At 38.7% G+C, this 16,759-nt stretch overlaps 1 protein-coding gene across 1 annotated transcript in view; it reads left to right on the plus strand.

The window, feature by feature from the left end:
• The window catches only part of CCDC178 (coiled-coil domain containing 178), a 418,122-nt gene that overhangs the window by 161,787 nt on the left and 239,576 nt on the right, over window positions 1-16,759 (plus strand). The window contains exons 15-17 of the mRNA XM_063451434.1: window positions 2,100-2,213; window positions 4,707-4,852; window positions 8,179-8,338. Of these exons, the coding sequence (XP_063307504.1) occupies window positions 2,100-2,213; window positions 4,707-4,852; window positions 8,179-8,338 (420 nt within the window). The remainder of the gene's footprint in view (window positions 1-2,099; window positions 2,214-4,706; window positions 4,853-8,178; window positions 8,339-16,759) is intronic.

The following is a 16,759-nucleotide window of genomic DNA, read 5'->3' on the forward strand; positions in this document are numbered from 1 at the left end:
AAACCTCTTCTATTATTATCTGTCTGAAAACATCTCAATGTCACCCCAACCTACCTACGAATACTCCAGAAGGTCATTGTATTACACAAGATAAAGATTGTGCGTAATAGAATTGTTCAAGAACAAACAAAAGTTTGTTCTAAAACCATTTTTATATTTTGCATTTTATATTTTCCATATAATTCTTATACTGAAGAGGTATTGTATTCTTATTTGTATATTCAGTATACATTTTGTAACATTTTTGCCTTGCATTGGGAAATCATTTCGAAGCTTACCCTAACAGTAATCCCACACAAATGGTTTCAAACATGTTTTATCATGTTTGTTACATTGCAGACGGATTCTATACTATCATTTCACACCCATCTAGTCCATAACTGAAATGCCGGTCAGGCAGCTGCTAAAGGAGCCATCCATGTGCACTGTTTGAAGAGACCTGATTCCTACTTGTTTATGATGTCACCCATAAGGTGGTAGTGCCATAGAAAATGCCCATGCATTGTATTGATATTTTCTAGATCCCCTTTTCTTCTCATGGGCACTTTGGGCATACAACATCATAAACTTCCTAAACGAGTTTGAAGAACCTTTAGATTCTGAGATTTTATCTGATATAGGTATGCCCCTCCTCGTACCCTCTGCTCTGCCCGTGACCACCTCCTGACCGCTGCTCGCAGCCGTACAGCCAACTCGCGCTTGCAGGACCTCTCGCGGGCGGCTCCTCTCCTATGGAATAGCTTGCTTACTGCCATCAGACTCTCCCCTAGTCTCCAATCATTTAAGAAAGGCCTTAAAACCCAGGAAAGCTTATGGCCTCCCAGACTAATCTCTACCTTACATACCTGTCTCTTGCTCTCTCCTATGGGAAAGTGCTTTGATCTCACCCACCCTACTTGATATTTCCTGTCCTAATGTTTCTAATACCCCACCTCCTATAGTCTGTAAGCTAGTTTGAGCAGGGTCCTCTCCAACCTATTGTTCCTGTAAGTTTTCTTGTAATTGTCCTATTTATTGTTACATCCCCCCTCTCAAAAGATTGTAAAGCGCTACGGAATCTGTTGGCGCTATATAAATGATAATAATAATAATAAAATGTTTGCTGTCATTTTTTTTTTTTATATAGAAAAGTATTTATTATTTATTTATTTATTTATAAAATATTTTACCGGGAAAGATACATTGAGATTTCTCTCGTTTTCAAGTATGTCCTGGGTCCACAAAACATTGCATTGATACAATCGGGTACAATAAAATACAAAAACAATATTAATACACAATATATACAAACTTTAACATAGAACAGGTAGGAAATATATAATCAACCATGACACGAGCATTCTGTTTTGGGGTAAGCTATGTTTTTTGGTATTTTTTTAAAATAATTCTTTACTAGATGCTCCATATGAGCTTCTGAAAAATAATGTAACTTGTTAGTTACATAACTTGTTAGTTACATAATTAGTAAGGCAAAGTATGAAAAGCTTTGTATTGCTATAGAAAAGTCTCTTTCAGATCTTCAATCTGTCCTCTCATGTGTGACATCATAAGCATATTATTATACATTGCTCAGTAGATGGCCATGTAAAGAGCCTTCATAGGAAATTCCACTTGCCATAATGTGGAACAGTGATTTGTTGATTCAACTCCTGGCGTGTAAGTTAGCAAGTAAGAAAATTGAAGTGCTGAGGAATTGTGTTTCCAACACTAATGTTGTTGTTTTTTTCCTGTTTATAGATGTCACCTGTATGTGTTTTAACAAAAATCACAAACTATGTTATGCTTGACATATCTGCTTCAAATTAATTTTGTGTTGAATTTTGAGTTTTACTGACAAGTTCCTGAAAGTCTACAGCTCAGTGAATAGCCTTAAACGTGAATAAATAAAATACCTAAATGTAGGCATCGACAGTTAAAAACAGTGAGATCTTTCCTGCGTACACAAGCAATGAAGAAACGAAAACACAGAATTTTACAATACCATTGGTCTACTGCTATGAAATATTCAGTCTCAATATGTAACATATGGTAACCTTGTTATCTAGGACAATGTGGCTGACCAAAAGCATGTGTGATTAACCTTATAATTATTTTTCTAGGTTCTGAAAAGCATGCAGGAGATAAAGGAGAGCTGTGACGAGAAGTTCAAAGTAACAAGTCTGCAACTAGGACAAAGAAAGAACACCTTGAAGCAACAATTAAGCGATGCACAGGTGACAAGTTTAATGCTTATAAGTCAAATAGAAACATACTTTCTTCGAATCCCACAAGTAACCTGCCATTTCTACTCAGTTGCCTTGGATGTATATAGTATTTTTCATCTCTTGCTTGACGTAGTCTATTAGATCCATAGCCTTAAGAGAGGGGAAAATAAAAAGCAAAATTGATATTGGGGTCACTGGAGAGACTGCCGTTCTGTTCACTTGCCAAACTCGTGTGGATTGCTTGAGGGCTTTAGGAAAACGATGGAGAAAATCAATAAAGAAAGAAAAAGATTTCACATATAATTGAAATTGCCTGCTTATTACACTTTCGCTCAGCAGATGGCACCTTCTTGTAAATGATGGGGAGACTCAAGCACTCTATTAGTTACACGTTTGTAGCAGATACATGAGGATTATTTGTAGCTATGAAACTGTTAATATGTCATTGTGGCTCAACATTGTGACAAATCAAATATGTTTAATGCCAAATCCCGGCCATTTGATTTTTAATACGAGTTAATGAAATTTGCACATTGCTGACTTAACTAGGAACATTTCACGTGGGAGAGGTGAAGTCATAAATTACATATTGTTAATAATTTCCATGTTTTATTTGGCATTGCTTTTCATAAAGAAGGTATTGGCTAGGGTGGTCACAATGCCTATTAAATCAGGGCTGCATCCAGTATTGAATACAATTAAATCTACTAATTGCAGACTACAGCCCTACAGTAAGGTTTGCTATTATATTCTTCAGTAAAGATTGTGATTTTAAGGGAACTCCAAAAACAATTTTCATGACAATTAAGCTTTTGATAAGGTTTCCTGCATGCTTTTTCATCTCACAGGCCTTTTTTATTTTTCATTATTCCTATATTTATTCTAATTCATTTTTTTTTAACCTGCTCCCTCCCGCCTCCCTTAGTTGCACACAGTTTTTTTTTCTTTAAAAAACATAAACAAACCCTCCCCCTTCCCACTCCATTCCCTCCTCTTGTTGGCTTGGAGCAGCCACTTCATTTTCATGTATGTGCATGGTTAAAGGAAAACAATAAGCACCAAAACAACTTTAGCTTAATGGAGTGGTTTTGGTGTATAAATCATGCCCTGCAGTATAACTAGTATTTAACTATATAACTAGCACAGTCTCCCTAGCACAAAATTATTGTAAAAAGAGATCTAATGTGTAAACTTTCTCTATTGCATAGTCTGTTTAATTTAGAATTTCTTATTTCTTTGTCTATTACTAGATTTCTGGAACTTGCAGAAGCCTCATATTTAAGATAAAAATTAAATTAACAGAGCAGCAGATTAAAACTTCTAATGTAAACACACTATTCTGTGGTTTGAGTCACAGCTAGGATAGGTGTGGCTAATGTGATATAAACAGAAAATAAGTGATTTAACTCCTAAATTGGCGAGAATTGAGCTGTGAGACTGCATGGGGCAATATCTGTGCTCAAAGATTGCTTAATTAAGCTAAAGTTGTTTGGTGCTTAGAGTATCAAATTAAAACAAAGATGTTTTTATATTATTTGCAAATCAAAGAACAACTTTCCCTGCTCAAATGATTCCCAGGCTATGTCAATAGATATCGCAACCTGCCAGGGACCACTATTTCTGTCGATTTTACCCTCTTCAGCATCTACGCTCCATAATGTTATGGGTGTCTCAAAAATTTACTCTACGTATTTTGAATTACACGACACTCATACAATAATAAATTATATTCTTCTGTGTCAGAGTAGGCTAGTTGTTTTTTCCTTATATAATTCAAATAGTTTGTTCGGCTCATGTCCCTGTGGACCTATCTCCACTTATCACCCCAACTTACATCCGTACATTGGAACTCAAACAAAATATAAGTCATACCCAGGCCCATACTGGCCATCAGGCAAACCGGGCAAATACCCGGTGGGCCGCGATGGCCACCAGCCCAGTTCGGCAGGGCAGATCAAAAATCTCCAATGCCAGCCCAAGGATAGCAGCATTGCCCCGAGAGAGGGTCTGAACAGCTCTGTTCCCTCATGATCTGGAAGGGAATTTGGTTACGGAGCAAAGGGCCCCTGCGCTGCACGCAGGGAAACCCTCTCGTGATCTCCGATATTTTCAGAGCGTTGCCGTGGTAACGGGAGCCCTACAGATGTGTAAGTGGTTGTGGTGACGAGAGGGATGCTTACCAATGTACAAATTGCCAAAGTCCTGAATTGCCGAAGTCCCGAATTTTGGAAGTGACGAATTGTCGAAGTACCGAATTTCCGAACCGAACCAAATTTTTTGCCCATGCATATCCCTACTATTCACATTTGCATTACCTCCCTTCCCAAGGTCAAATAATAGAAGAAAAATAAGTTGTGTTTCCATCCACTAACATTAAATCCGTTTAATGCTGCAAGATTTTGTCTTGCACACCATCTATAAAAATAACTTCTTGACATTATTATTTGAAAATGTTTAGCATAATAAAGAATGTATTTGAAAATTTTTATTCCTACTTTTCAGGAGCAGTTTTCTCAGGTTTCTGCACAGCTGAAACATACTGCTGAACGTACTGACCAGTTTCTTAAGGACATTCGGGATTTAGAACAATATGGAATTATCATTGGTAATGGGATAAAGTCAACAGAAAATGCAATCACAGTCTTACAGTAAGTGATTGGTCTCTCTTTTAACTTAGTAATGTAGTGAAAGTCATAATCATTTTTATTATGTTCTATACTACTAACAGTAGAAGTAAACCATTTTTTTAATGGTGCTCTCAATGGATATTTGCAAGTGTGTAAGTGAATGTCAAGTGTGGCATCCTGGGAAACGCTATTTATCAATCCTTGATCAAAGTCACTCTGTAAATGTTACCAGATTATTGTCTAAAACTACAAACAATATTTAATGTGTGTGTGTATGTATATATATATATATATATATATATATATATATATATATATATGATAACTCAAACTTAATCTGTTCGAGAAGACTGTTCAAGATCCAATTTGTTCGAAAAATGAATCAAAATTTCCCATAAAAATGAAGGTAAATTTGATTAATCCATTTCAGACCCCTACAATTAACCAATTATACAGAATTTTAACACACATTTTACAGTTTAATAATACCGTACATGCATAAAATCATAAAAACAATAAACACAATGTAAATTAAAGGAAAATGTAACTTCACTTAACCTGAAATGATTGGAGTTGATGGGGTAAGTGGAAAGGAGAAGAGATGTTATTGTTTAACTGGGAAGTCCCCTTACATAATCACAATAGGTAACTGTTCTTCTGATGTTCTTTCCCTTGATTGTTTTACACCACTGACACCTGGTTGAACCTCACTGGACCTATTCTTCACTAAAAAAATGTTAATTGAGACTTGCTGTTGCCTTTTATTTTAAAATGTGTCTAAAGTGAGAGATAGCATTATAATCATAAAAATGTTAGTGGCGTGACTAACAAGATGAACACATTTCTTTGATCGGTGCACTTGGAACATTTTCCCTTTCTTCCTCCTCCACCTCTGAGGACAATTCCTCAGATGCCTTCTGTCTTGGAGTTCTTGGAGTTTTTCTGTGGTGAGTTCAGTCTTGTGATCCTCCACTAACTCCTTCATATCTTCACCATTCACCTCCAAGCCCATCAACCTTTTCAGAGAAACCATATCCTCAACAACAGGATCATCCCATTCAAAACCTTCAAAGACTCTTTCAATGAGAGCCTCTTGCCACAATTCCCTCCAAGCTGAGTTCATGGTCCTACAAGACACATCCACCCATGTTTTGTCTATGAGGTGTAAGAAATGGAGAATATTAAAATGATTCTTCCAGAACTCTGTCTCACTTCAAAGCACCTTTGCAACAGTCCTTTGGTATAAAGCTTCTTGAAGTTGAAAATTAATTTGGGGGAAAGACTTAACAGTAATAAAACTGAGCTCCTCATTCAATTTGACCTCCAAGCCTGGAGGGGTGAGCAAGAGCATTATTCATAACAAGCAAAACCATGAGTGGTAACTTTGTTCTTGGAGGTATTTTTTAACAATTGTCCCAAACACCCCATGCACCCACTCAATACAAAATTGCCTGGTTATCCAAGCTTTGGGTTAGCCTGTCCTTTATTTACTTGTGTCCTGGCAATAATTTCTACTCCTTTGTTATGTAGGTCCTCTTTGGCAGTTTCTTCCAAAAGAGGCATGTCTTATCACAGTTGAACACTGGTTGAAGAACAAATTCCTCAGCCTTTACATAGGCTTTAAATTCAGCAACAAATTTCTCAGCCTCATCTTTGTTAACACTGGCAGCTTCACCATACCTCATCACACTGTGTATGCCACTTCTCCTCTTAAACTTTTCAAACCACGCTCTACTTGCCTTGAAAACATCACTCCCAGCACTCGTTGCAGTGGTGTTTTCACAAGATCAGCATGCAAAAATGCACAAATGCGATCACTGGCTAACTGTTTTTCCTTTATCCATAACAATAACAAATTTTCTACTTCTTCTAGTGTCTGAGTTCTTTGTTTTGTAAGCACTTTCCCTCTTTAGCTACATTGGCTCCTTTGATGGCTTCTTTATTTTTCAATATGGTACAAATTGCAGATTTGGCCATTCCAAACTGCGTTGCCAGATTACAGACATGGACACCGGTTTCATGTTTTAAAATAATTTCTTTCTTCGACTCTATTGTCGTTCTCACAATTTTCCTCTTAGGTTGGCTAATATTATTGGCACCCATGATGAGTATTTGCACACCTAAGGGCTGAAAGAATAGAACTATGTTCGCTTTGTTTAGTGCTTTTGGCCGATGCGTCATACCAGCGGGATTTTATTGTTTGGGTAAAAAGCTTATGTTCAGGTACCGACACGTTTTGTTCTCAAATTTTCGGTTCGACTACCGAATTCTTAAAATAAGGGACTGTTTTAGTTCCGAGGTTCCACTATATATATACAAACTGAAATACCTATGCACATTGAATATTTATCTCAAAACATGTTGTAATAACGCTTCACGTGCCGTATCATCACGTTAAGCATAGGTTTAATAAAAATGTTGTAACATTGTGTAAACTGTATAATAATCTCTTTTTCTTTAACAACCACCAGTACAGCTTTCAAAGTCATAGCATTTTAGACAAGAAAACTGAAAAAACACACTATATAGAATACAGTATTATTTTTATACAATAAAAAAAAGTTTACATTAGTTAGTGAAGCAAGAAATTCATGCCTTTATTATGCTAAGCATTTTAAAGCACATTTAATATTTTAATAATGCATTTCAACCTGTTATAGCGCTGATAGTTGACCTCTCTTGCTAGTCAAATTAAAGTTAAAAAAAAAATTAAAAATTAAAAAAGCATTTTACTTTAATATATGTTATGAACCTCCCGTATAGCCCCATCTGCCATGCCGCTGGTGGGGGCAGGTGTACTAAATATTACAGTGGCAGCCAATGGCTGCCCACTGTAATAAAAAATAGTGACTGGGTAGTCATTGCTATGCAACCACCAGAAATAGTACTAGAAATTATCATAAAGCAAGTGAACGATAATTGTCATTCTAGTCAAAATGTAGCCATTTTCACAGAATTTTGTCCATCCAGACAAAATCCAGTGTTTAGTGAATTACCCGGCTCTGGGAGAAATTCTCATATGCATTTGATATAAAACAAATTAGAGGTATTTTCAAATACATACAAAAGCAAACGCTCTGCTCGTAAAGAACAGTGGGCTGCTGTTAAATTATACAGCAAGGGTAGAGTTCTACATAGGTAAGACAGAGAAGGAAATCAGAGAAGTATATTTTAAAATACCTTAACAAATAATCCCATTTTGAAAATGTTCTATGCCAGTGCTACATTTATTAAGGTAAAGATTTAATTAGGTGTCATTCATGTTTTATATGTAATACCTATGATCTAGTTGTGTTACTTTCCTGATAATTCGTTTTCTTTTTTCTTTCTTTTCTTTTTCCAATTAGGGATGATTATAACATGTTAAAACGCAAATTAAAAGACATAAATGATATAGACAGAAACCTACAGAATGAAATAGATAAATGCTCAGATCGCAGGCAAATTGAAATTGATGATTATCAAACGCAGATGCGGAACAGACAGAAACTAGAGAAAAACAGTAGAGTAAGTAAGAACCATCCTGTGGTTTTACGTGAAATATTTCTTTTCATTTGTTATACCTTCAAGAATATGTTTCTCTTTTTTAATGTTGTCATTGTAAGGAATATTCTGGGTAGCATATGCAATATAATGCAGTTAAAAGACTGAATATTCAAAACAAATTAATACCTACTAGGAGATGTGACTTCATTGCAGATACAAAGAATTTAAACGCTTTTACCAGCTATCTCATGTTGGAATGCTGCATATGTTACAGGTTTTTTTACTTTACAAACATCTACAGGGTTAATCACTGAAGTAAGAATTCAACGTGAATTTCAAATTTAAGGTCAAAATAGGGGAACTGGAAAAATGATCTTACTCAACTATGTTACCATGTGACTTTTAAAATCCCTTTTTAGTGAATAACCCTGCAAGTGTAAGAAATAATATAATGCAGAATATCTGTTTTTCCATTAGAAAACATATCCTGGGGATAGTTATCACAAGGTGTGACAAACTCCCCTTTTCCTGTGAGTTTGCCACGAGTTTTTGGAGGGGCTTGGTTGCCAGCCTCTTGCCCCAGGGCTATGGCCCATGTATTAGACTGGGATACAGACTGGAGAAAGGGTTTTTGTTTGTGTCTTTTTACCCAGTTCCGTCTATGAGACTACTGAATGGATTCTGAGGAAGCCAATCTGGCGAAACGCGTCATCACGCACGACATCACCACGTGATCGCTCCGAACCCGGAAGTATTGACTCGAGGTGATAATACTTATCAACCGGCGGATACAAACATCACTTATCGTGACCGCTGGACGAGGAGAATCATTTGGACTGGTGACTTAGAAGCTATTTTTATACATTTTATCACTTTGTGTGAATTACTTTTTAAATTCTTTAATCAAATAAAGTGCTTCAGAAGGATTTGTCTGCTGTCCTGAATACTAAAGGTCTCTGAGTCCTGAGATAAGAGGACTTCTGCCATCATAGTTAGAGCAGACTTTTACTGCTCTACTTTTGTAAGTGTGAATTTTCCCCTTACATATACTTTTAGTTTTAAAGACATATTATCCTATGATCTCTATCTTTTTGTGTTTGTTTTACATATTTGCATAGCCCTGAGGGGTGATCCACGCCAGTGGCGTTAAAATTGTGAGTGTGGATTTGCTACCCCATTTTCTTCACGTGTTACACATTGTACATGCACTTTTAACAAAAATATTGAGAATTATTATTGTATTGTACACTATTAAGTTATTTAAAGTCATAGCGCACCTTATTTTTCCTGCAATACTGAATGGATTGTGTTTGGCTATTTGTACGAACGGCCCTGTTCGTGCATTCGAACAGAATTTAACTATGGGAAATAGACCGTCCGCACAGCTAAAATCTGTGGAACTGTTTTGGTCAGGAAAGTCATGCTGCGGTCGGTCAAAAGAGACTTTCATAAACAATTGAACCCCATAGCTATTCGACTCTGTTCGTAGGATCTGAGCGCTGTTCGAATATATTGAGGGTTCAGATCTAAGCTATCTGGGGATAGGTCTAATGTGGGGGTTCAATTTTGTTGAATACAAGTTTTGTATTTTAATGTGTTTTGTTGCAGTTGTAACTTAGAGATATTTTCTGTACCTGGAGATAAGTTTACTACGGTTACTTAAGCCAGTTATCCCCAGGATAGAGGGGAGGGATTTTACTGTGTATGTGGGAGTGTTTCTGTGTTAATTATTGTTCCCATTGGTTTGTGTCCCTGTGTTCCATCAGGTCCAGGGGGTGTGCTTCTGGCCTGAAAATGTGTATAAAAGAAATGCCTTTGTGCTCAATAAAACATATCATCTTGCACCTTCATGAAGTTTTGGCTCATGTTTGGGGGATTGGAGAACTACACTATGGGGATTGCTATAATCACTATACTCCCCAGGGTATAATCACTAAGCTCTGGTAAGAGCTTGTTCCTGTTCCTGCTCTCTGGATTATAAGAGAGGTCTACCTACTGGAAGCTAGACCCTGGTCTTTGGTCCAGAGTGGGTGTAAGACGGCGAGACCCCAACCAAGCTGCAGCGGTTCAGGGTTTTTGTGGTGGTTATGGTGTCTAGTGGAGTGCTTGGAGCCCTCGGAAAGCACTACGAGCATCCGTCAATGAAAGGTACTCAGGGTGCCAGGCGTTCCGTTACACAAGGGACCCGGGGGATTAATACCACATGCATTTTCTACCTCTCTTACAACGCATACAACAAGATCTATGAAAATGGACTTATCCGCATATATCCTGGTTTGGCCAGAACGCAATTATAAAGAACGTACTACCTAGACTTCTATACCTGTTTCAAGTGCTTCCTTTCACCGTTCTCACAGCCTTGTTCCTTTCCCTGAGATCCTCCATGATTCAATATGTATGGAATGGAAAACAAGCAAGACTCTATTATGACATCTTATGCCTCCCAAGAAGCTGGGGAGTACTGGCACTTCCTGACCTCCGTAAGTACCACCAAGCTATGGTTCTGCAAAGAGTTTGGAAATGGCATATGGAACTGGCTCCTAGGCAGTGGGTAGAGCTTGATAAGGGCCACTTGCAGCCATCACTCCTAACAGCGCTCTGGGATTCGAGTACTGTGGATTTAACCTCCCTGGTGCTGCAGACGCTGGCGACGTGGCACAGCATTGGGGGTGCAGCACACCTATCTCCTGCACCAAGCCCAATGATCCAAATACAAAATAATGCGAGGATAGGAGGCGGGCTGCAGCCCAGACTCTGGGACTTCCTCAGAGGAGGAAGAAGACTTTCAATTCATAGGATCTTGAATAACGCAGGCCTGAGACCTTTGCCGAAGCTGACAGGGGGGGTAGGGGTTCCCCTGTCGAGCATCCAAACATTCTGGTACATGCAAGTGAGCCACTTCTACCGGACACTCCCCAATAAGGAGGCGATACATCAGAACCTGACATGGTATGAGGAACTATGTGACGGTAAGACAGCCTTGCGTAAGGGGCTATCCTTCCTTTACCAGCATCTTGTTGTGGGCCATGTGGAAAGTAACAACATATTTCGCAGGAGGTGGGAACAGATACTGGGCAAGTCCTTTACGGAGGCTCAGTGGGTAAAGATCCTGGTCCTACACCAGAAATGCTCTCCTAGCTCCAAATACCAAGAATCTAATCATAAACTCCTCTCTTTGTGGTACAGAACACCAGATAGCCTAAATAGGATCTTTCCAAGTGTATCTAACGAGGGCTGGAGATGCGGATCAGGACAGGGAACGGTAACGCATATTTGGTGGTAATGTCCTCGCAACAAGCTGTTTCGGGAAGAGATTGAGCTAAAGGTGGAGGAGATACTCGGGGATACGATACAGCTCACTATGGAGATGACCTTATTGCACGCTGTCGGTTGCTGTGTACAAAAAAATTGATACTCCGACACATGCTGAATGCTGCCAAATCACTTTATGGAAGCAGGAGAAGACCCCCACGGTAAAATAATGGCTGGATGGGGTGGAAGAGATGTAACTGGCGGAGTCCCTTCATGCGTCCTTACTCAGGACAGGGGAGAGACATACGGAGAGGTGGCAACCATGGCTGGCCTACGTATCAAGGAGGGATGCACAGGTGGCTAGGGGAGTGGGTGAGGGGACCTAGCGGAAGGGGGGGTGGACATGCCAGGCTTGATGGATATGACTGTAGCTGTAGATATGACAAACACCTTCTAAACATTGTAATGGGAGTGGGCGAGTGGCATAGTGGTGGATTAGCTGGACCAGAATGGAACAATGCTGCTGCTTAGGCAGTGATCGAGCAGGGTGCTGCCAGCCTCTGAAACCCTGACCCAGCTTTTTGAAGCTATCCAGTAGCGCCCATCTTTTTTCTTTCTCTTTCATTATCTCTCTTCTCATCTCTTTCTACTCATCATTTTCCTATCTATATTTTCTAATTTTTTATTCAACCTAAGGACCGGAATCTTCAATAAGCAAGATACCCGAAATAATTTATAGCATTCCTAACACTATATGGCTGTAAGATATCCTATTAACCATCACATAACCACTGTTGAAATAATTGTATGTATCAAAGTTATAATTTGTGGGAAAACATACTAGCTGCGATTATAGCGATCTAAAGCCTGCTCTCCTATGTATCTAAGCTTGCATATGAGACTATTTCGATGCTCTCATAACCCTATACTTTTACTGTATATCCTGACTCAACTGAACCATGTTGATGCTGCGATAGAATTGCACAGGTAGTAGGGTAATGGATTGGGGGGGGGGGGCAAAACGACTGACGTTGGGACCTGCATGTCTGATTGCATGACCTTACTTACCTAAATATGCTCATGGTTTCCGTTAATAAAAGCTTTGATTGATAAAAAAAAAAGAAAACATATCCTCATCCTACACTAAGAGACAGCAAAATAACAGAAATTATGTCATATTTCATTTCTAAGTTTTCTTGCTACTCTCCATTTGCTGTATTTTGTCACATATCAAAATACATCCTAATTATCTGATCCTTGGTAACTATTGGCCAACTATATTTTTAAAATAAAGGATCAACTTCACACCACCAGCTTTGCACAGCCACTGACAACAGCTATATTGTACAGCGCTACGGAATCTGATGGCTCTATATAAATAATAAAATAAGAATAATAATCTTGGTCTCGTCGGACCACAGGACATGTTTCCAGTAATCCATGTCCTTAATCTGCTTGTCTTCAGCAAACTGTTTGCGGTCTTTCTTGCGCATCATCTTTAGAAGAGGATTCCTTCTGGGATGACAGCCATGCAGACCAATTTGATGCAATGTGCGGAGTATGGTCTGAGCGCTGACAGGCTGACCCCCACCCCTTCAACCTCTGAAGCAATGCTGGCAGCACACATTCATCTATTTCCCAAAGACAACCTCTGGGTATGACGCTGAGCACATGCACTCAACTTCTCTGGTCGACCATGGCGAGGCCTGTTCAGAATGGAACCTGTCCTGTGAAACCGCTGTATGGTCTTGCCCACCATGCTGCAGCTCAGTTTCAGGGTCTTGGCAATCTTCTTATCTAATCTTTATGTAGAGCAACAATTATTTTTTTCAGATCCACAGAGAGTTCTTTGCATGAGGTGCCATGTTGAACTTCCAGTGACCAGTATGAGAGAGTGTGAGAGCGATAACACCAAATTTAACACACCTGCTACCTATTCACACCTGATACCTTGTAAAACTAACGAGTCACATGACACCAGGGAGGGAACATGGCTAATTGGGTCCAAATTGGACATTTCTAGTTAGGGGTGTACTCCTTTTTGCTGCCTACAGGTTAGACATTAATGGCTGTGTGTTGAGTTATTTTGAGGGGACAGCAAATTTACACTGTTATACAGGCTGTACACTTATTACTTTACATTGTAGCAGGGTGTCATTTCTTCAGTGTTGTCACATGAAAAAATATAATAAAATATTTACAAAAATGTGAGGGGTGTACTCACTTTTGTGAGATACTGTCTATTTAGACATTGAGTTCATTGCTCAACTCGCAGAGGACACTCATTTGCATACAACACATCCACTTGAAATTGTAGTCAACTGAGTTTTCAGCCACAGCCTGTTATTTTATGCATGTGACATTTTAGTAGACTGTATTGCAATACAATTTCAGTCAGATAATATAGTCAAAACATAACTAATTATAATTGATCTGAATATTTATTAATACTGTTCTGCAACAAGTTTAACTGTCGTATACAAAATAGTTGTTTCTATGCTGTTAAGCTCAATGGAAACAATTTGTAGAAGGGAATTGTCTACCACACGACCATGTTCAATTTAACCTGCTACAAATCCTTGATAATTATGTTTTCTAATTTTTCTGGCCATGCAAATGAAATGAGGTGGAACTACTATTTTAATGCAATCATTTTCCCTTCATTCAAACATGCTTATAGCCTATCCTCATTATGTAAATTAAATTCATGATATAATACAAATCAACATATTAATCTGCCTAATAAAAACAATATTGCATCTTTTACATGCTGTTGGTCATGTTTCTGCATCCTGTATTGAGTTTATATGCAACCAGAGTTTGCTAAGTAAAAAGGCCACAAGATGATAGATTCACCTTTAACTAGAAGCTGCCACTATTGTACAAATACTGACTTAACCAACAAAAAACAGCTATGTTTTTTTAAACCTTTCTATCCTTCATAATGTCATCTCTATAGTCGACCATTTTGTATCTTATATACGTAAAGGAACACTTTACTTTCTTCCAGTTTATTATATTTCAGATGTATTTTATATATATTAATATACTGTATATCACCAAACATCATTCCAATAATTTAATTATAAGTAATATTTAGATTTAAAATAAGTATTTACCTTGTTTTCAAACAGTTGTTTAGTTGACCTTGTGGTATTACGTCCCGCCCCCTTTTGCATCATCAGTCACTTCTCGTTCGGGTCCAATCACTAGCTTCTTATAGAAGCATTGTGAACCATGTGTGCGTGCGCAGCATTTGCCGCTATGCGCCAATCAAATTATACTCATAGGGAATCATTGTATTCAATAATTCCCATGAAAAACTACGAACGCTCTATTGCGCATGCGCTCCATTTGCGCGTTCACGAGCATTGAGCTGAATCAGAGATCGTCTCACTGCTGTAAAGTCCTCCATATTTAGATTGTTCTAACGGGTGCCTATTGTCCCGTCCCCCCTGGCCCTCACCCGCTGCTCAAGGGTGGGGGCCGGAACAATAGGCACCTGTTTGAACAATCTAAATAGTGACAATGGGGGGGAGGACATAGGTCCTGCCCCTGGCGCCCACCCATGAGCAGTGGGTGGGGGCCTAAGATGAAACGGGGGTGAGGGACCTATTGGAATCCAACCAATTGGAGTGTTCCTATTGGAATGCAACCAATCAGAGTGTTCTTAGTCATTTTACACAGCATGGTGTGTACAATTACTCAGAGCACTCTGATTGGTAAGATTTCAAGCCAACCAATAAGAGTGCTCTGATAGGTGAATAGTGAGCCTTACAGGTACCCAATCAGGTAAGGCTCACTATTTACCTTTTAGAGCGCTCTTATTGGTTGGCTTAAACAAACCAATCAGATCACTCTGAGTCAAATTGCAGGGCGTAGGAAGGCTGTGGAGCTCAGTCTGTGCGGTGCCCTCACTGGGTGAAGATGGATGAATTTTTTAGCGTCAGGATTTTTTTTGCGCTCAGGTTATTTTTTTATTTTAGAAGTTCGACAGAAATTATGGATTTTTATTTGGCCTTCTTTGGGGCTGAGAAAGGGTAAATATATATATATATATATATATATATATTTTCAGTTATTTTAGATTTATTACTTCCCCCATTACTATTTTTAGGGTGAGGGGGATAGGTAGTAATTTATTTAAATGGGGTGACTAGGGGCTTGGGGTTCCCCTAGTCACCTTGTGGGGGCCCCTGGGTGGGGGCCAGGGGAAAACAATAGGTTCCCCCATTGTAATTTTGGGGCCCTGCTGCTCATGGGTGGGGGCAGGGGGGGGCAATAGGTCCCCTCTTATTTTCATGTAGGGCCCCCACCCATCACTCATGGGTGGGGGCCCGTGGCAGGGGACAATAAGTCCCCCGACATTGTCATTTAGGGCTCCCACTCGCGGGGCATGGGTGGGGGCTCGGAGGGACACTCTGTGTCTCCTTGTAATAAACGAACGAACGAACAAACAAACACTAACATTCGGTCTTTGTTCGTGTGAAATTTCTATCCATTCATTCGTCTTTCTGACAAATGAATAGACAAATTTCTTATATCGCAGGAGCACGCATTAGGCGGCAAAATGATACCTAACGTCAGAGTATAATTGGGTATGAGAGCAGGGAAGTTACAGTCTCAGCTCTCAGTATCGGCTGGCTTGGGTGCGTAGCTTAAAGCCGCTCTTCAAAGCCTTCATAAAGAATAAAGAAGATGATTTGATTAGAGTTTTAATATGAGCCAACAAAGAAAAGTCACTGCAATTTTAGTATTTTACCTAATTTAGCTCATATTGAAACATAATTGTTGCAACATTAGATAATAATAGTTCACACAAATGTTGCCTTTACCAGATGAGGTTACTAGGTTTCCATTTTAATAAATGATACCTTTTGAAGAATAATTTATACATTTACACTCTGTTTTGTAAAATAAATATATATTGTCATTGTTCAGTGTTCCACAGTATGGTAGATATTTTACTAGAACTCACACAAAATGTTTCCCTGTATATTTCGATATTGGATTGAATGGGAACACTGCATAGATAACACATACATTAAATGAGATACCACAACAGGGTAAATTAAGTATAGTTCTTCAGATATTATTTTCATGATGTTTTACTCATCAATACACTTCCATACTTCCCTAGTTAGTATCCTTAAAGGACCACTCTAGTGCCAGGAAAACATACTCGTTTTC

Source organism: Pelobates fuscus, chromosome 4 (genome assembly GCF_036172605.1).
Source record: "Pelobates fuscus isolate aPelFus1 chromosome 4, aPelFus1.pri, whole genome shotgun sequence".
In the NCBI taxonomy this organism is placed as follows: Eukaryota; Metazoa; Chordata; class Amphibia; order Anura; family Pelobatidae; genus Pelobates; species Pelobates fuscus.